The sequence below is a fragment of the Ictalurus furcatus genome, chromosome 28, assembly GCF_023375685.1.
Source record: "Ictalurus furcatus strain D&B chromosome 28, Billie_1.0, whole genome shotgun sequence".
In the NCBI taxonomy this organism is placed as follows: Eukaryota; Metazoa; Chordata; class Actinopteri; order Siluriformes; family Ictaluridae; genus Ictalurus; species Ictalurus furcatus.
The window spans coordinates 19,124,010-19,144,180 of record NC_071282.1 but is presented as its reverse complement, the minus strand read 5'-3'; the positions used below and the strand labels follow the sequence as shown (position 1 = coordinate 19,144,180).

Below are 20,171 nucleotides of genomic sequence, written 5' to 3'. Positions count from 1 at the left end.
TTCCATACACACTAAAATGCAGTCTTTAAAAGACACATTAATCTGAAGAAGCTGTTTTAGTACTGTTGTGGATAAGCGAAAGATTTTTCTATTTTTTCCCCCAATAAACTCTGAAGTATGATCGGCATGTCATCCGGAGAATTCCAGGATGGTTGGAAAAATTGGGTTTTGCGATGGAGATTTCTGTAGTTGGTTTACTTCCATGCTCGACTGTTTTTGTATTTTCTTGTTTTTGTTGTTGTTGTTTGTTTTTTTTAATAGTACACGTATAAGTGACGCTGGAACGTGTGCTGTATGTTTTCAAAACAACCAAAATGGTGGAAATGAACATCACTCCATCTTCCGTTCTGGATGGAAAATGTTTTCTAAACACAAACATATGATTAACGTTGGACAAAACAAAAATATAATGTTTGTCGTCTGCCTGATACGGCTACGCGTTTGGACAAGGCGTCCAACTTAGGAATCATTTAAACTGAACGAACTCAAATGACTCGCATCACTGAAGAGACTCGTACATTTTCAACACTGTGTGTTCGAATCCCAGAAAAGACACCACTGAACCCTTAAAGCAAAAGTTATAAGATCAATTCTGCTATTTTATGAAATTCTTGATGTGTTTTTCATTGATATTTTTAAGTCAAGTGTTTTATCTAGTGCACAATACTAAACTGGTAACCATAAGCTTCCATTACTTGTTAGCTCCATTAGCCTCGTAGCTCCAGTGCAAAACTGAAATTGCAAGCTTCAAACGTTAAAGATGTCTCGGGCGATCATCTTAAATTTGGGGGAAGATGGATGTCTTTTTTTTTTTTCCCAAAACAATCTCTGGATCTCTAGTCTTTTTCTTTCTCAGAGACGCTGCAGATAACCTGTTTGACCTTTTTTTTTCCGATCCAGGTTTCATCTCTACATGAGCTCCATGTTGTCCTTACTACAGTGTTACAGTAGAACATGGAGGGCACTCCTCCACCTCCTGCTGAGTCCCACATTGGGTAAAACTCCATTTCACGTGAGCTCACAACACTGGCACAGAGGATTAGAGACACTGATTAAGACAGTGGCACCCCAGTGTGTGTGTGTGTGTGTGTGTTTATTCAGGATGAGAAGATGGCACAGTGGGAGAAGAAGATGGTGTCTGGGGAGCACCGAGATGTTTAGAAGGGAGGGTCCAGTGTGAAAGCAGGTGTCCTTCTACAGTGAATGAAACCAGGCACATTTATATATTTATTTATGTGTGTGACTCACTTTCAGACACATTCTAGTGGATGTGTGGATTTATATATGATTTATATATGAGGTGAATGTTAGTGAACTTCAAACCATTAAGACCATCTGTGAAGTAAAAAATTAACAAAAACATACAACTGAAATGTTTATGTATTGTAGATATGTGGGGGAAAGTGAACTGGACGGCTAGATTTGTTTAGCAACTGATAAAAAAGGTACTCTTTTAAAAAAATAAATAAATATATATATATATATATATTTGTTTTAACATTGTTGTGTACGATGTTATATAATGCACAAGAAACCTTGAAATGGTGACCGAAATGTGAAAAGGATTAAATAGGATAAATTTGATCGTTTACACGTTAAGAAAAGATCTGGGCATATTTTTGGACACCCCCCACCCCTTTTCCTCAATTGGTACTTTCCAAGTGACGCATACATAACGCGACATGGCGGCGTAGTATCCCCGGTCTGTCTTCTACGCGGTCGCAATTTTCATTTTTATCATGAGGGAATTTAATAAATCACTTCCCAGGATGTTTATCTGCTCTTTTCCCGACTGCACGGCAGCGTACGATAAAGAGTGGAAGCTTGAGGCGCATCTGTGTAAACATACCGGAGTGGTGAGTTTTGATAGCTGACATGGCTAACTAGCTAAACGCGATATTTTCTCTCTCCTCGTGTTTTGACAAATCCCGCCTCCTGTACTCTACTCACTGATTGGATAGCCGTCGCTTGTCTGTTGAGTCTCCTAAACCAATCATAGCACGAGCCGTACGTAGGAGGCGGGACTTGTCGAGAGAGCGCCAATGTCAGCGTGGGGTTATTATATGAACATAAATATTTTGTTAAAATTCGATTAAAAAAAAAAACAACTATGTAAACTTTTCTACACAGTATTTAATGCATGTATGTTTTATATTCGTGTGTATATATATATATATATATATATATATATATATTATATGGATTACAGGTGTTAAATATTTTAATATTTGAATCCACTCTCAGGTTTGTATTTTTTCCCCACAATTCTGCCCTTTAATTAAAAATCAGGATATAAGTTATTTATATATATATATATATATATATATATATATATATATATATATATATATATATATATATATAATGTGTGTGTGTATATATATATATATATGTGTATGTGTGTGTGTGTATATGTATATATGTATAAGTATATGTATATATGTATGTATATATGTGTGTATTTGTCCATCTGGGGATCTTAATGTTTGACACGTGATCTATACAGCTTTCCAAACCACACACAAATAATACTAGTCGTAAATGTTTGGTTATTATATAATATTATTAATATATTTTAAATTAAATTGACATTTTATTGTTGGTAATGCTCATTTCCAATTTGATTTAAAAGGTCTACTTTGACAAATTTTTGAAAACAATTTAACTACATTAACTGCAAGTTATCTCGGTCAAATAATAATGAAAAGAAATGTTAAAAAAAAAAAAATCATCTTCTTTAAGACGTTTCCACGATACACAGTGTATATCGTAACAAACCAGCAGCAAAACAGTCGGGGTGTGTTGAAAAATAATACGAGAAAATACGTTCAGTGATACTTTTGTTTAGTTTCTACAAAGTAAAACTGAAAAAATTTGAAGTTTACAGACTTTAATGAGTAATTCTGTACAAAATGTTAAAACTAAAGCAGCTTCTTAAGAATCAGAGTATGTAATGTTAATTTGAGAAAGTTAAAAGACATTAAGATAATGTATAACAGAATGAGACGCATAAATAATAAATAGAATACACACAGTATGGTAATCACAGTACGTTTTAGGAAGGAAATTTGTGTGTGTGCGCAAATAAGTTATGAATATTAATGATTCATTTAGCCTAATATACACGAGGACAGATTATTAGATCTGGGCAGGTCAAATCAGCTGGTTAGATTATATTCCGTCAACAAATGTAATCAAAATGTCATTTTTAATGTCGGCGGTCCTGAAGTCAGCCCTGTGCTGCTGTTTTCCTTCCTGTTATTTTTGTGTTTGTTTGTGAAGGTCATAATAACGTGGTGATCTGTGTCGCAGAGGCCGTTCGGGTGCGAGTACGCCGGATGCAGCAAATCGTTCTGCAGTAAATCTCATCTCGCTCGTCATGAGCTCACGCACACCGGAGAGAAACCCTTCAGGTGAGTGCTAAACACCTGAGCACTGTATTTGTAGATTTAAGATGGCCAGATCTCATTTCGCTGGTTATAATCCTCTGCTTTTTTTCCCCCTCCAAACCAGCTGCGGGGAGGACGGATGCACGCAGAGTTTCACCACAAACTTTAACTTGAAGAAACACATTTCACGCAAGCACAAGCAGGAAGCCAAGATGTACACCGTGAGTCACTGTGATCTCTTCTTCTTCTTCTTCTTTAACCTTAAAAAGTGTAGTTTTAGCGTAACGTTTCTGCGATTTATGTTTTGAAAACCAAAGTATCGCAATCGTAGCCTCGTAATCCAGTCAGATTAACGAGTAATGTGTAGTGAACAATACACTTCATTCAAACAGTGATGTTCAAAAGAATATTTGGACCTTTAATCAGAAATCTTTTTAAAAATAATAAAACGCTTTACATTTTCATCTAGAGATGCTATTTCCCCGTTTAAGTTATTATTGAATGAATATTTTCAAGTTGTATTTTATTTTAAGTGACAGTTATAATATTGGCACCCCTAAAAATTATTTAATATGAATTACAGGGGTGCCGATAATTTTGAAATGAGTGTTTTTACAGGAAATAAACGCGTTAATTAATTGAAATGTTTTATGTTTTGGAGATGGGAAAAAACCCCATCAGTTTTAGATAAAACTACTAAACATCCCCATGTGTGTAAGCGCAAAACATCACTGGTTTCACGTGTTTATTATTTTGCTCATTTCCCATCGAAGGTGCCGTTAATTCTGATCTACGTGTATTATAACGATATTCAAATACGTTCATGTTGTAATATTGTATTACATGAATAGAAGTATGATGATGATGATGATGATGATGGTCTGTGTGTTTTCTTCTTTATTCAGTGTGTGTTTGAGGGGTGTGGCAAAAGCTTCAAGAAGAACAACCTGCTGAAGATTCACGAAAGCACACACACACTCCAGCTCCCGTACGAGTAAGCACGGCTCGCACGCTGCCTTATTTTTTTCTTTTTTTTTTTTCTTCTACCTTTTTTCTACAGTTCGGCAAAAAATCATCACGTTCTCGCTCTCGCTTCACGGGCGACCTGGTTACGCTCCAGGATGATGGTTTTTATTTAACAGCACCGACATTTACATGCCGTAGTTCAAGCTGAAGTAAATCAGTCCCTCAAATCAAGAAAACGGCGCGATATTCTGAGGAATTTGCAGTTTTTCAAAATGACCGCAGATTTGGGCCAAAAAACTCGCATCAAAGTTTTGTCGCAAATTTTGGGGGGAAAAACCCGCGGCCAAAAATGCTCAATTTTGCTGCAGCAATGACGAATAAACCCCTGACGAATAAATCCTGTACGGACTGATGATGGTAGATTTTATTTTGATTTACGCTACAAGACACTGGGAGGCGGAGCTTAGATGGGGGCGGAGTCGTACCAAATGGCACTCGAAACAAAATAGATTCTGATTGTGTGATGATGGCCGTCTGAAATGACGTTTAACAACGTAGAGTCTTCATCAGACTATCAAGACTTTCAGTCACTTCACACTTCCATAGTCCCTAGACCGTAAAGAACCCCACAACAGTTTATCTGATTAAATGTAAAGAAGACTGTAAATAAAGCCACTTCTGTCCCCCCCGTGATCTTACTGTGCGTGTAGACGTATGTTCAGTGTCTTTCTGAGCTGCTTTATAAACGCCTCTTTTTCCAGATGCACGTACGAGGGCTGCGACAGACGCTTTGCGAATCCCAGCAAAAGAAAACGTCATGAGAAGGTGCATAAGGGTGAGCGCTCGATATTTCCTACATGATTCTTACATGAAAATAAATGTTTAGAACATGATATTATATGAATAAATAAATATGTAAAATATCTATATAGGAGCATAGTATTATTATTATTATTTTTTTTTTTAGGTGTGATTGCTTGGTAGAATAAAAATATATATATAATATACACATACACACTGGTACAGTAGATGTGATTTAAAAAAAAAAAAATTTTTAAATATCATTTAAATGGATTTTAATTTTGGGGTAAACTGCATGCAGTGTTAAAAGTGATGACTTAATTTGTTATTTTGTTCAGATTTCTTATCTTTCCTGAACGGTTTGTTGTTGTGAACGTGAGCAGGTTACCCGTGTCCGGCTGAGGATTGCTCATTCGTTGCGAAGACCTGGACTGAACTTACCAAGCACAGGAAAGAGCATAAAGGTCAAATAATAATAATAATAATAATAAAAAAAGGTACAAGCAAACAAATTTAGGTTAAATTCAGTGATTAAAGTGGTGTGTGTGTGTGTGTGTGTGTGTGTGTGTGTGTGTGCAGTGAGAGTGCAGTGTGATGAGTGTAAGAAGACGTTCAGGGATCAGTGGTTCCTGAAGCAGCACCAGCGCGTTCACGCTGAAGTTCGGCTCGTGTTTCTGTGTCCGAGAGACGGATGCAAGCGTTCCTACACCACCGCCTTCAACCTGCAGAGCCACATCCTGTCCTTCCACGAGCAGCAGCGAGCGTTCAGCTGCCCCGAGCCCGGCTGCACCAAAGCTTTCTCCATGAAGGTATTTATTTATTTACATATGCAATATTATATATACTTATACTGTTGCAATTTTTATTTATTTTTTTCCCCTCTAAGTTTCTGGTGGGGAAAAAAAATCACATCACGATACGTGAGAAATTTCTGTGAAACACGATACGCATCTGTAATAATACATAATAAAACTGCATGGGTCACTTTTTCACTCTAAAAGTGTCTCGTTGTTGTTGTTTATTGTTGACGTGCCGAGATGAAAACTCTGTGTTTACTGTTAGTCACTGCTGCATTAATATTATTACTAATATTATTATTTATCATTTACAAATTACTGCTCGTACGAAAAGAACATTTTTCGTAGCTGTTATTGTAATATATTAGATTATTAAAATACGCACCAATATCTTTATTTATTTATTTATTTATTTATTTATTTATTTTAAAAGATGCAGCTTGTTTATAATTTATTTCGAGATTAGAGTTGAGCTTGTTTATCTGTTTATATTTTGTTTTCTGCCTCGGTTTAAACTTGTAATTTACACTTGTAAATCATTTTTTTAATTTTATTTTTAGCCGTTACTTTACAGTTAAAACGCATCAAAACTCCACTGCACTGGAATTCTTAAAGAGAGTCTGAGGGTAGTTTTATTTATTTAAAAAGGTGTACCAACTTTTTTTTTTTTTTGGTGTAATGTGTAATTTGTTGTATGAAGTGTAATGGTAATGATTTAAAATAAATAAATACATTTTTCTGTTTAAACAGCTAAGTTTACAGCGTCACTCTGTGGTTCACGACCCCGAGAGAAAGAAACAGGTAATGACCGATTCCGTTTTTCCCCGACAGAACTCTGCATTTCACACGATGATGTAATGCCGCGTTCACGCTAGCAGGCGGTTTATTTACGTCCTGTGCGACATGGAGCTGTGACTCCACAAACAATTTGACAGCATTGTTTAAGTGAAATTTTGTTAATTGAACAAAATGTAAATGAGTTCTGACACAGTACGGCAGTAAATAACTGATTAGCTCGAGCTGATGTCTCCGACTGTTACATCCAATTAAGCTGTGTTCAGTCATGGGGAAGAAATGAATTTTTTTGGGGTTTTATCATTTTTAAAATAGATTTTTTTCTAGGTTTTTATGTGTAGGTTATACATGAACCAGTATCCGTTTACCTTCTTAAATTTCCTGACTAAAGTAGATGGGCCACGCCCACAACAGACAAACCTACAGCGATTGGTTGCTTGTTACCGTGAACGCAGGCCAGGTCATCGGCTTTACCACTGAATATTTGCTGACTCCAAGATAGAGATGAAACGTCTTTATTTTATTGATTTTTTTTTTTTATTCAGAAGAAACCCCGTCCGACACGATCACTGGCGTCTCATCTGAGCGGCTACAAAACGTCAAAAAAACGCCGGAAAACCCCGGACCTCGACGACTCTCCTAACTCTGTGACCAGCCAATCAGAAACGTCCAAATCAGACAGCAATCGGGCCGTTATCTCGTCAGAAGCCGTCAAGGATGACGTAACCTGGCCATGTCCGATGGTGCTGGAATCGTCCGATCAGAGCCAGTGACGTCTGAAAGTTCTGTTGTTCTCATGTTCGAGCCACTTGTGTTGGAGAGTCCAACTGAGAAATCTGATAATCCAACAAATCTGATAATCTAGCAGAAACCAGCCAGAGCTCTCTGAATTTGTGAATTATTTACTTGTTACAACCCCAATTCCAAAAATGTTGGGACGCTGTGTAAAATATAAATGAATGTAAATAGAAACAGAATGCAATGATTTGAAAACTTCATAAACCTGTATGTTCTCCACAATAGAACATGAACATATCAAATGTTTTAAACTGAGGAAATGTACTACTTTAAGGAAAAAATAAGGTAGTTTTGAATTTGATGGCTGCAGCACGTCTCAAAAAAGTTGGGACGGGGCAACAAAAGGCTGGGAAAGCAAGTGTTACTAAAAAGAAACAACTAGAGGAACATTTTGTAACTAATTAGGTGAACTGGGAACAGGTCAGTAAGATGATTGGGTATAGAGAGAGGATCTTAGAGAGGCGGAGTCTCTCAGAAGTAAAGATGGGATGGAATCTGGATAGAAGCATATATTGCTCTAAAACCTGTACATACCTTTCAGCATTGATGTTGCCTTTCCAGATGTGCGAGCTGCCCATTCCATAGGCACTAACGCACCCCCGTACCATCAGAGACGCAGTTTTGAACTGAGTTTTGAACTGGGCGCTGATAAAAAGCCGGATGGTCCCTCTCTACTTTAGTCCTCTTTAGTTTAGAGGACGCGTGTCCATGTTTTCCATAAAGAATTTCAACTTTGGATTCGTCTGACCAGAGAACAGTTCCATGTGGCCTCGGTCCATTTTAAATGAGCTTTGGCCCGGAGAAGACGGCGGCGTCTCTGGATCGTGTTCACATACGGCTTCTTCTCTGCATGATAGAGCTTTAAGCAGCGTCTGTGGATGGCACGGAGAACTGTGTTCACAGACGATGAGTTCTGGAGGTGTTTCTGAGCCCATGCAGTGATTTCCATCACAGAATCAGGTCTGTTTTTAACGCGGTGCCGTCTGAGGACCCGAAGATCACGGGCGTGCAGTATTGATTTTCACCCTTGTCCCTTGCGCACAAATTTCTCCAGATTCTCGGAATCTTTAGATATTATGTACTGTAGATGAGATATTCATAACCTTCGCAATTTTACGTTGAGGAAACAATAGTCTGAAATTGTTCCACAAATTGTAGACGCAGTTTTTCGCAGATTGGTGAACCTCTGCCCATCTTTACTTCTGAAAGACTCCACCTCCCCAAGATCCTCTTTTTATCCCCAATCATCTGACTGACCTGTTCCAAATTAACCTCCAGCTGTTTCTTTTTACTAACACTTACTTTTCCAGCCTTTTGGTGCCCCATCCCAACTTTTTTGAGACATGTTGTGGCCAACAAATTCAAAATGACCTTATTTTTTTCTTAAAATGGTCAATTTCCTCAGTTTCGAACATTTGATATGTTTTCTAGGTTTTATTGTGAATAACATATGGGTTTGAGATTTCCAAATTGCATTCTGTTTTTATTTACATTTTACATGGCATTTGGAATTGGGGTTATATGTAAATGTACCCCCAGAGTGGGGTAAACAGTAAGTTGCCATAGCAACGTGTTTAGAAATTGTCTGAAAAATTGAGTCTCCAATAAAACATGAACCTCAAAACAAGATATGTAGGAGGTTAGTTTGTGTTTATCTTTTCTGCTTCCATCCCGATCTCAATAACATTTGTATAAATCGATGCCACCCGAGTGTGTGTGTGTGTGTGTGTAAAGCTGTTTTATTGTCGTCACATCACTGCTGCTGAGAGTCTCTGTCCCGCTCTGACGGAGATCCGGGCGGTTCCTGTTTCTCGGGGTTTGGTTCGTGGGTGTTGGAGGGAGTCTGTGCCGCGGGTCGCGTCCCCTGGGCCTGCAGCTCTTTAGCGGACGGAGGACGCAGGATGCAGCTGGCTGCTCGACCCTCACGGATGAGTTTGGGTTTGTTGACGAAGCCGAGCGGAGCCGTTATTCTCCCGACCATCTCGTCCAGAACCGAGTCCTGTGACCATGAACGGAGAAGATCTCATGAGCGTGTGCTGACTCTACACTCACATCACGTATTAGATTATTACCGTATTACCGTACACCTTCACCTGTAGCTAGCTAGCAGACTGAACTAACTAGCTCACGACACGATCTCAGACGTTTTTGCCTTTGTGCTTTAAGGTTTATGATTGTGTTTATTTTATGACATTATTTCAAGGACAGACACACAATAATAATAATTATTTAAAAACTCCTCAGAGATAATGATCTGTACGCTCTATCCCGAGTCCTGCTGGAGCTTAAAATTGTAAAAAGCGGTTCACGAATAAAACATTTACCATAAATTCTTATCCTTATCTACTAATTGTGTCCTAAATCACAGCATGAATGGTTTTATTTTCAGCCTGTAAATGTGTGAGATTACCAACGCCTGCTCGCTCTGGTCCCGTCTCGGCTTCAGCGTCAGTCTCACGTGGTGCTTTTTCTCCAGCCAGCTCGTTACCTGTTTCAGTTTTGTGTCCAGGTCGTGTGGAGCGATGTCAGAGGACAGAGTCAGGTCCTTCACCTGGACTACACCTGCAGGAGGAAACACACTCACACGGTTAAGTCCAATATCACCAGCTCACTATCTCACCATGCTTCTCTATGCCTGTCAGTGTCCGTGAAGGAGGTGTGGCCTTTGTGTCGGTCACTCCTTATAAAGAAGGCATGGCTTATGCACCCTTCGGTCCGATCAAGGAAGACCTCAGTCAGTCAGGCTACTAGTCTTGTCGTTCACGTGAAAGAAGGCGTGGCCTGTGTACTTGTGAGTACAGTAGGTGTGGCCTTTACACGTCATTCGTAATGAAGGGAGACGTGTATCTCTGCAGCATGGAGTCAGCTCCAAAGAGGTGGTACAGCTTGATTCTACCAGCTATCTTCCTGAACCTTAGCCCCACCCACTTGCAGAGTAAGTCCCTCCCCCTTGTAGTACAGTGGTGCGTTCAAGTCATGTCAGAAATATCGTATTTATGAGTTTAACGCACATGAACGCCACCACAAAGTCGTATTTGAGTAGGATTTTGTTTGAGCCCAAAAACGTGGTGGAATCAATGGATGCAACGTCTTTAGTTGACGCTGAACTTGTTGAAAGTTAATTTCCTACACAACATACGACAGCATTGTACAATTACGATATAATGCGTAACGATAAAGTTTACAGTGGCTTCATGAATTGATTTAAAAACATCAAAAAGCAAAACACCTGATTTTTCTAGAAGTAGAGTTAAAAACCTCGCTGTATTTTTTGTAGTTAATTAAGAGAAGGTGAACCGCCATCTTGCTCCGACCAGAATGACTTGAACGCACCTGACGTCGTAGTTACGACTTCCAGAATCATAAATACGACCTTCCCAGGAGGACTTGAACGCACAGTGGGGTCCCTCAGACTGTGGTGAAGAGCACATGGACTCTGTGCCTGTCAGTCCCAGGAACATCACGTTATATACTGAAACCTATATAAACTGTCGTTAAATATATTTCTGTTACATCAACATCAGTTCTTAGAGTATGGGAATGATGTACACGCCCTACAGCACTCACCTGACGCCTTGGTTTTCTGTTTCTCCCGCAGTTTCATCTGCTCCCCGTGAATCTGTTTCCCGCTCATGAGCCGGTACACCGGAGGTTCGGCGTGCTCATTCACAGGCACCAGCTTCAGCCCTTTTTCATCCATGAGCCTCAGGGCGTCGGCCCGGTGCATGGTCCCCAGGTTCTCGCCCTCCTCGTCCAGGAGGAGCAGGTGGCGTTGGAAGATCTTCCTTCCCACGCTGCTGATGGTGGTTCGAGCTTTCGGGTCCTGTTTCTTCTTCTTCTTCTTCTCCTGTGGTTCATCCTTGGCGGCGTCTCCATCGTCGCCCGCTACGGTGGAGAACAGTGTCCACTGCTGGAGCTGTATGCCCAGGTAACCCCATGTGGTTCTGTTAGACTGGGGTTTATACAGGAGGAGGAGTGTCACCGGGTTTGTCGTGGGACACGAGGCTCTCGTTGCGCGGCTCAGAGCCAACCTCAAACAACCTAAAGACATTCTGTGGAAGAGAACGAGACATGTTTGTCTGTTCCTTAGAGTAAAGGTGGGAAGAAAATCTTAAAATGAGTCAAATCTGGAAAATGGTCCCTTGCTAATATGAAAACATAGATAAATAAAACAAAGAAAAGAAAGGGGTAACGTGTTGTAAGGCAGTCGTTAAAGTTCTGTACTAGTGACCGGACGGTTGTGGGTTCGAATCCCAGAACTGCCGGAGAAAGAATTTTATTAACCTTTAGCTGAATTGTTAGAGAAAATAAGCCAAAAAAAAAATATGTAAATGCAAAGACAATGTCAGTGCATGTTGGGTCGTGAATGAAACGTTACAGGAAAGTCATGTAGTTCAGCAATAGACACTGGAGTCGGTGGCAAAGCAATAAAGAGGAACAGACTTAATGCTGTAAAATAACTACACGTGCATGCTATTAACATTACCATGGATAAAAATCCCTACTTTCCCAACCTACTCTCCAGGTAATAAACGAAACCCCTAACTGATCAGGTTATTTTAAAGCGCGGTGCTGAATTCTGTCAAAACACAAGCATAACGCTGTTCAAGAAGCTGATTTAATGACGTGAGAGTCAAGAAAATCCGCACAAAGACAGACATATTAATTCGCTATTCATTCCATTAAAAAAATGACCAAACTGAAAAACACAAACCTCTTCCCTGCGAAGTAATCCAGCCTTGAAACATTAACCTTCTCGTTTACGGGGAGATTTTGCCCATCGGCGCGTGTTGATGACGTAGTATCATGGCGTCCGTGTGTATCCGGTTCTGAGTCTGTAGTTTTCTCAACAGATTCACAACTACAAATGAGTCGCTTTCAGTGGACCGATAAGAAAAACATTAACGCTGAAGAAAAAAAGAGGTTCTTATTATACAGCTATAGTTATTATTATATCGACTTACTAGTGGAGTATTTATTTATTTAAAATATATATTTTATTATTATTTGAATGTGAATTGTGTGTGTGTGTGTGTGTGTGTGTGTGTGTGTGTGTGTGTGTGTGTGTGTGTGAACTAATTAATTTTGTATCCCTATTTGAATAGCAGATTTTATTATATCTAAAAATGTGGAAATCACTTAACCTTTGTTATTATTATTATTATTATTATTATTATTATTATTATTATTATTCTGTCGTGTTCATTTATTATAGGTGTATATGTATTTATAAAAATACCTAAATCCCAAATATTCTTCTGCTTCTTCTTCTTATTATTATTCTGTCGTGTTCATTTATTATAGGTGTATATTTATTTATAAAAATACCTAAATCCCAAATCTTCTTCTTCTTCTTCTTCTTATTATTATTCTGTGATGTTCATTTATTATAGGTGTATATTTATTTATAAAAATACCTAAATCCCAAATATTCGTCTTATCTTCTTCTTCCGCTTATTATTATTATTATTATTATTATTATTATTATTATTATTATTATTATTATTATTATTATTTCTAAACGCCATTCCATTTTAACAAACATGAAAGTTGTTTCAGAGACTGTTTTTTTTTTTCTCATGGAGCTGAAAATAAAAAGCACAACCTGCTAAAGAAATACATTTAAACTTAAATCTTTTCAATTTAGGAACAATCAGAACCATAATGACATGAAAGGAACGTGGGGCTCAATATAAAACTGCCATGGTCGGGTTTTAGAGAAGCCGCTCAGCTGTACCTAACTCGAGTTGACACAGTTTGACCCAAACCGTGTGGCTCTGTGGCCCACTTCTCCCGCCCCTTTCTTAAAAAAACAACAACCCCAGAACATTTCTGTGGAGGTCTCCTGCTGTGTAATGCATTGATATGTATCAAAATTCTAACATTATTAATAATCCTATAATATAACTTGCTGCTTTGAACCTGAATTATTCCCAAAGGGTCTCAAAAGGGAACATCGCCTTTTCTTCTATAAAGACCCCTTTATCTGCTTAGTGTGTTTAGCTGAGGCTTAGTGATGAACAAAAAAAAAAAAGCTCACTACTGCACAAAAGTGCTTTTGAGCGTCTGTATGAGGAAGCCACCCTTAAAGGCTTGGAGTCGGAGGCGACAATGTGTTTTGTTGTTTGCTTTCTTTTTAATGTTTACCAGTGGAGTTTAGATTGACCCTGGCTGGCATATAGCCCACTCCCTCACAAAGCGCATCTCCTTTTCCATAGACTCAATAATTAAGCAATAATAAAGGGTTTAAAATATGTCTCAGGCTTTAGAGGGCGAGGCAGTGTGAGCAACCTCAGGCCTCAATTCTATAGAAACAGTAAATCTAGAGATTTTACACTCAGATGAGCAGCAATGGATTAATTTGTTTAATGTTGACAGATACAAAGAGGCCCTAATCTGCGCTTTCTTCTGTGGCCTTTACCCAGAAAGCTACAGAGACACGGCTATGTTTCTCAGTCTCTCTGTCACCTGCCTGTCTACAGGTGCCTCCGGCAGCCCCCACCACCAGAACAGGAAAAGGCAGGGGTCAGAGGTCACAGTGCAGGCAGTTGCCATGTGAACTGAAAGAGAAAAAGAAATTTCATTTCAGAATGAGTAAAAAAAAAAAAAAAAACTCGTCTCCTTTTCTCCTACCAAACAATGATGTGATCAATTAAAAGTAAATACATACAGGTGCATCTCAAAAAAATCTCAGAATATCGTGGAAAAGTTCTTCTTTTTTTTTTTTTACACATAAAGTGAAATATTTCAAGCCTTTTTTTGTTTTAATCTTGATGATTACGGCTTACAGCTCACGGAAATCAATCCACTATATTAATTTTTTTTTAGATGCTCCTGTATATAATAAGAGAAAGCAGTGCAATACATGCATCTCACGTGGCCTTTTCTTGTCATGCGATCTTCGTATCTGACCACCTGCTCCTTCCCGCATGAGAGTGAAAACTTCTTTTGTAGGGGTGCCATGATATCTCAGTCCCAATGCACATCTCCAGATCAAAATATTTTGTCCTGTACCTGTGTTAAATACATCTGGCCTGTACACAACCTCAAGCGCATGATTCAAGCCAGTTATATTATCTCAAATTACCATGAGTATCTTATCATTTTCATGCTGTCCCAAATTACCAAACATGGTTCAGGTTAAATGGGCCAGCCTTAATACACTATACGTGGAGAATAGAAAAGTGAAGGCATCTAATGGATGCAGGAAACACTTACAACGATCGTTAAATGATGTATTGGTGGATTTCACTGCATTAAATGGTGTTTTTATGAAACATCTTAATAATCAGGGAATAAAGTAGACTGGAAAATGTAGAACATTATTCAGGTGTGCTATTTAGTACACTGTATGTTCAAAAGTTTATGGACACCTCACCATCACATATACCAAAATATGTGGTTCTTCTGGTGCTACAAAGTTTGAGGCACACAATTGCATAGAACGTCTCTGTACGCTGTAGCATTACAGTTTCCCCTCACTGGAACTAAGAGGCCCGAACACTGTTCCAGCATGACGATGCCGCTGTGCACAAAGCGAGCTCCATGAAGACGTGGTGTGTGAAGGTTGGAAGAAGGTGGAAGAACTGGAGGGTCCTGCACAGAGCCCTGACCTCAACCCCATCTCTGGGAGGAACTGGAGTCTCCTCACCATCACAACATCAGTATCTGACCTCAACCTCGCTAACGCTCTTGTAGCTGAATGAACACAAATCCCCACAGCCACGCCCCAAAATCTAGTGGAAAGCCTTCCCGGAAGAAAGAGTGGAGCACGTTACTGTATAACAGCAAAAAGGGAAATAAATCTGGAATGTGATGTTCAACGAACACGTATGATTTTCAGGTGTCCAATCAGAAGTCCAATATTTTAACCATCGAGCTAACACTGCAATGTCATTGAGAATGAAAGTAAAGGACCAAATTAGCAAACATGTCATTAAAATAACTTTCAGTCAGTTTTGACAAAAGGCATGCTTGTTTTGGATTTGGATTTGGATTCAGTTATCATGATGATGACTTCTGAAATGTATGATGTGTGTGTGTGTGTGTGTGTGTGTGGAGCTTTGATTTTGATTTATTACAGCAAGGATACATGCACAAAAACTGTCCCAATAAATCTGAATATGTATTTTTTTAAAAACTGTTTCTCAATATATTTTATATAAAGAGATGCAGTTATAAATACAAAGCCTCGCTGTGAAGCTTCTCTTTTCTTCTCTTTCTCTCCTTTATCCTGTTTAGCTTGTGTGCTACAGACGTGGGAGGCCATTACACTGACAATGATACGCAGCTAAACTGCGTAATGACAGAGCTCGAGCCCATTCATTACAGGCGAGAGGCGCGAGACCTTGGTCAGGATGCGCGCGAGGGGGTCATGATCCGCGTAAATAAAAACGCCATTTAAACTTTCCTTTTGAAAATAATAATAAAAAAAGGACAAAAAAAAGCGCGCACCGTTTGTTTGGAGCAGGTGGATGATTGTACACGGTTGACTGACCACGATGAACAGAGAGAAAGAGAGAGAGAGATGCGCTCGCGGAAAGAGCATTCAAGTCGCGCGAGCTTCCTCAGTGCGTTTGCTAATTAGCGCGAGGACACTGCTCTGTTTCGCGCGGGCACCCCGCCGACCTGACAGGAAAGAAAAAGCTAAGCTAATCTAACTTACCACACGATAAATCACTCTGTTTTCTTTTCAGAAGACACTGACTGACAGCTCCAAACATTTCCCCCCTTTTTTTACTTTCCCTCCCACAGTTTCACTTGTTCATATATATATATATTTATTTTTAAAATCTGTTTGTAAAGACATTTCTTCTTTGTGAGACAGTAAATCAGCCATTAGCTTGACTGACAGCTACTAGTTTATTAGAACACAGCTTGTCTTTAAAAAAACAAACAAACACTTTTTTATCTGTTTATTTCGTATCAAAATATAGAAATAGCCTAAATTTTAAAATGTACATCAGAAACATTTGATCAATTTGTTCTGTAAGTGAAGTGAGGTAAGTGGCTGAGGTAAGTTTATAGTTTAGAGTCGTCCAAATCCATTCCCAGCCTTACAGCAATACATTTTACATCTTACTAAATTAAGTTTTCATTGTTGAATTAGTACATATAATGTCGAATTACAGTGTTTAATCGACTCCTAAACAGTGATTATTGAGTCAGTCATTAGGTGCTGTACTGTAGGTGTTCAAGTTAATTCAGTATATTTACATTTCTGCACATATTTCCATAAAACAAATATGTCTAACACCAAATAACAGCTGATGTATTTCCTATTCTGGTTACAGGAAGTAACATCGGAAGACCTGAAACACTGAAAGTTGAAGTTTGAGGTATGGAAATGATTCAGTAATTAGAAAATTAATTTTCCATTGAACGTCAACTTGTGAAATTCATTACACGTTTCATTAAAGAATTAGTTTCGTGAAGTAATTTAATATAGTTGTTTTTTTTCCCCTACATGAAAAAGTGAATTAATATTACCTGCAGGATGGTGTTTTGGGTAACTTTACTGAGTTAGCGAACATTAACTTAGTGTCAGGAAGCAGGTACGGACGCAAGTGCTGGTGGAAGGCAAGGTCAATATTCAGGCAAGGGTCAGGCAAAGATTCAGGCAAGGGTCAGGCAAAGAACAACCAACGTTAACTAGATTAGGCAAGAGCAAAAATGAGAACCAGAAACTAGATCAAAACCAGGAACACAATCAGTAAATCAACCCCCTCTGAAGCGCTACCTCTGGGAGCCAGTAGGGGATCGAGCACATCATGGACTGGTACCCAGCACCTTTCCTAGGGTCCATATACCTGCCAATCTATCAGGTACTGTAGCTTACCCTCTTGGTGCAGTGAGTTTAAAGGATCTTTTTTATGGTGTAAGCTGGCTCAGCTTCAATATGTAGAGGTGCTGGGGGGGTGGAAGGGGGAATGCCTTCTGCATGGGGACCTGGAGTGACTTGTTTAAAGTGGGAAACATGAAAGGAGGGAGCTGGGTGCTGTGGTGTGCCAGCTCTAGCTTCTAAGTGATGTTGTTTATTCGCTGGAGGACTTTGAAAGGGCCGATGTAGCTGGGCGTCAACTTTCGGCTTCCCTCTGTGACCCGTAGCTGTCTGGCGGAGAGCCATAGTCGGGTGTCTCTCCACGCCATCTGTTTGCAAACTTTTTGGTGACTTGGGCTGCATGCTGTAGGTGTTGGGCTTGTTCCAACACCTGCTCACTCCACTGGAACCAAACTTTTAGGGTGTTTTGGGCGTAATCTGCCCAAGGGAGGAATCGTACCCAGTCCTCCTGATTGCCGGCACAGAAAGCCCATAGAAAGTGCCTAATCTCCTGGTTAGCCCTTTCAATTTGGCCATTAGCTTGGGGGTGGAAGTCTGACATCAGGCTTACAGAGATACCCAGTTTTTCCATGAAACCCCTCCACACTCGGGACGTGAACGTGTGTTTTGTTTGTCTTGTGAGTGCCAGGGTGTCCTGAGAGAGAGTCTTGGTATTTTTCAAGTTCTTATGGTCAATGTAAATGGTGAATGGGTAGAGAGCCCCGTCCAGCCAATGACACCATTCTTCCAGGGCAAGTATTACTGCGAGGAGCTCCTGGGTGCCGATGTCATAGTTTCTTTCTGCAGGGGACAACTTCTTAGAAAAGTAGGCTACTGGGTGGAGCTTGGGAAAGGTTTCCTGAGTGTGGGAAACTGACAGGAGTCACCGTGATGCATTTGAAAGCTGCTCGCTGAGGAGTGGGCTGTGGAACCTTGGCGGAGGGTTGTGAGGAGCACCTCGCACTCTGGTGTTGAGGACTGCCGCAGTAGAAACACAAAGCCACTATTTACGGCGTCGTTGGCTTTCCACAATGTCAAGCTTTATCTGGCCATATTGCACGGGTTCTTTTGCCTGGATTTCAGGAACTGGGATGACAATCGCATTCACAACTCGATGGTTCTTGATCAAAGCGTCGAGAAGAATGGACATGTCGATCAAGGAGTTAGGGTTACTTGGTCATCGCAGTATGCCAGTTCCAGGAGTGGGTCCTCGTTCAGCCCTTGAAGATAGGCAACCTTCAGATCTGGCTCATTACAGCTGCTATCCGGAGCCAACGTGTGGATATTGAAATGGTGTGCTCTCTCCCTTGGTTCCAGGCTGCCGTCTGTGGTGGTGTCTGGGTGTTGTAGTCCACGTTTGTAGGCCTCGCAGTATTCTGGGAATTGTAGTTGAACGCTGATTCTGTCGTAGAAATGACACTTTCTAGTCACATACAGCATTGGTGAGGCAGATAACAACATACTACTTTTATGTAATTATTTTTCAGATGATAAATGCTCTGTTCACACAGGCAGCTCAAGTCCAGATTTTATGCAGTATGAATGGAAGGAATCTGATTTTCTGATCCATTTTCCCTTTTGTGTGTGTGTGTCGGTGCTCTCTGACAGACTGGCATCACATCCAGAGTGTATTCCTACCTCATGCCCTGTATTCCCAGGATAGACTCCAAATCCACCTTTAGCCTGACCAGGATTAGGCCTGTCTCTTTATAACATTTGTCTTGTTAGTCATCTAGTTTCTGTTTTTACCCCCTTTCTTATCTCTGTCCTTCCTGAATGAAAATTCCATCAATTCTTTTTCTTGAGCATCAACACACTGTATTTGTGGGACAAAAGCACCACACACTGCGCTCAGCAAACCCTCAGTGACACACATCATCACTTTATCACTTCAGCATGCCTCTAACTGTTTTTAATCCGAATAAAATCAAGGCTAATGTTTCATTACCATATATTTTGCACATAACGACCCTTGTTTTGTAGGCAGGCGCGATTTTTTTTGTATTAACGTAATTAGCGGGGTCCGTCAAGGTCTAATTGGGCCCGTGGCATGATGGGAAACAGCGCGGAGGTGTCGCGCAGGGGCAGGTGGCAGGCGCAGAGGCGGATAATTACAGGATGAATTTCACTTTAATACACGGCGAGCTGCGCGTGGAAATGCAGATAGCGGAGCTTTCTGCCTAATGGCTTCTGCCTCTGCAGCCACTTGAGAGAGGGAATGATCTGAAAGAGTGTTTAATTAACACATGCACTATGATCCAGAGTGTGTGTGTGTGTGTGTGTGTGTGTGATGGGGGAATAGAGAGAGAGAGAGAGAGAGAGAGTGGGTAGTTGCAGAGGGAGGGTGATGGAGAGGAAATGTGAAAATGGGGGAATGAGAGAGAGAGAAAGAGAGATGGACAGCTTTGGGGTGAAGGGTAGAAAGGTGAGCCGAACACAAAACATTTCCTGAATGTGTAATTCTGTATGCAAACACACACGTCGTTTGTTGGCCCCACTAGCAGTTAGTGGAGCTGTTCAACATTAACCAGGCTGTTCTCTTATCACACTGTCTCTGTGTTATATAAGGAATTAAACACAACGCAGTATGCTGTTACAGAAAACTAATCAACATCAGGGTTGATTACAGTACATTACAATAACAACACGCCTTGACGTGTAACATAAAGTTAATAAAACAAAAAAGCAATAGGACGTCTCTGTCCTGAGTTACAGCTTTACCTCTGACTGTTACAAAGTGCTGACACTGGATTATCTCATCGCAGTGGCGCCCGTCGAGGGGTGGGATATATTATTAGGCAGCAA

General features: G+C 40.1%; 2 protein-coding genes across 2 annotated transcripts; one reads left to right on the top strand and one right to left on the bottom strand.

Moving 5' to 3' along the window:
- The first annotated feature begins 1,607 nt into the window (after positions 1–1,607).
- Positions 1,608–7,521, top strand: gtf3aa (general transcription factor IIIAa). The gene is made up of 9 exons (XM_053618315.1): positions 1,608–1,856; positions 3,313–3,413; positions 3,514–3,610; positions 4,295–4,383; positions 5,117–5,190; positions 5,540–5,620; positions 5,736–5,965; positions 6,704–6,754; positions 7,294–7,521. Exons 1-9 carry the CDS (start codon positions 1,740–1,742, stop codon positions 7,519–7,521), a joined length of 1,068 nt encoding a protein of 355 aa, XP_053474290.1. The 5' UTR covers positions 1,608–1,739.
- Positions 7,522–9,299: 1,778 nt separating this feature from the next.
- Positions 9,300–12,333, bottom strand: mtif3 (mitochondrial translational initiation factor 3). Its single transcript, XM_053618316.1, has 4 exons — positions 12,261–12,333; positions 11,114–11,598; positions 9,957–10,108; positions 9,300–9,545 (listed from the first exon to the last, which is right to left on the bottom strand). Exons 2-4 carry the CDS (start codon positions 11,595–11,597, stop codon positions 9,300–9,302), a joined length of 882 nt encoding a protein of 293 aa, XP_053474291.1. The 5' UTR covers position 11,598; positions 12,261–12,333.
- Between the last annotated feature and the right edge of the window lie 7,838 nt (positions 12,334–20,171).

Coding starts and splice junctions, on each gene's coding strand:
- gtf3aa (XM_053618315.1), top strand. CDS start 1,740: ATGAGGGAATTTAATAAATCACTTCCCAGGATGTTTATCTGCTCTTTT. Junction 1,857..3,312: donor TGTGTAAACATACCGGAGTG/GTGAGTTTTGAT, acceptor TCTGTGTCGCAG/AGGCCGTTCGGGTGCGAGTA. Junction 6,755..7,293: donor ACCCCGAGAGAAAGAAACAG/GTAATGACCGAT, acceptor TTTTTTATTCAG/AAGAAACCCCGTCCGACACG.
- mtif3 (XM_053618316.1), bottom strand. CDS start 11,597: ATGTCTTTAGGTTGTTTGAGGTTGGCTCTGAGCCGCGCAACGAGAGCC. Junction 10,109..11,113: donor ACAGAAAACCAAGGCGTCAG/GTGAGTGCTGTA, acceptor TTCCTCCTGCAG/GTGTAGTCCAGGTGAAGGAC. Junction 9,546..9,956: donor ACCAGAGCGAGCAGGCGTTG/GTAATCTCACAC, acceptor TCATGGTCACAG/GACTCGGTTCTGGACGAGAT.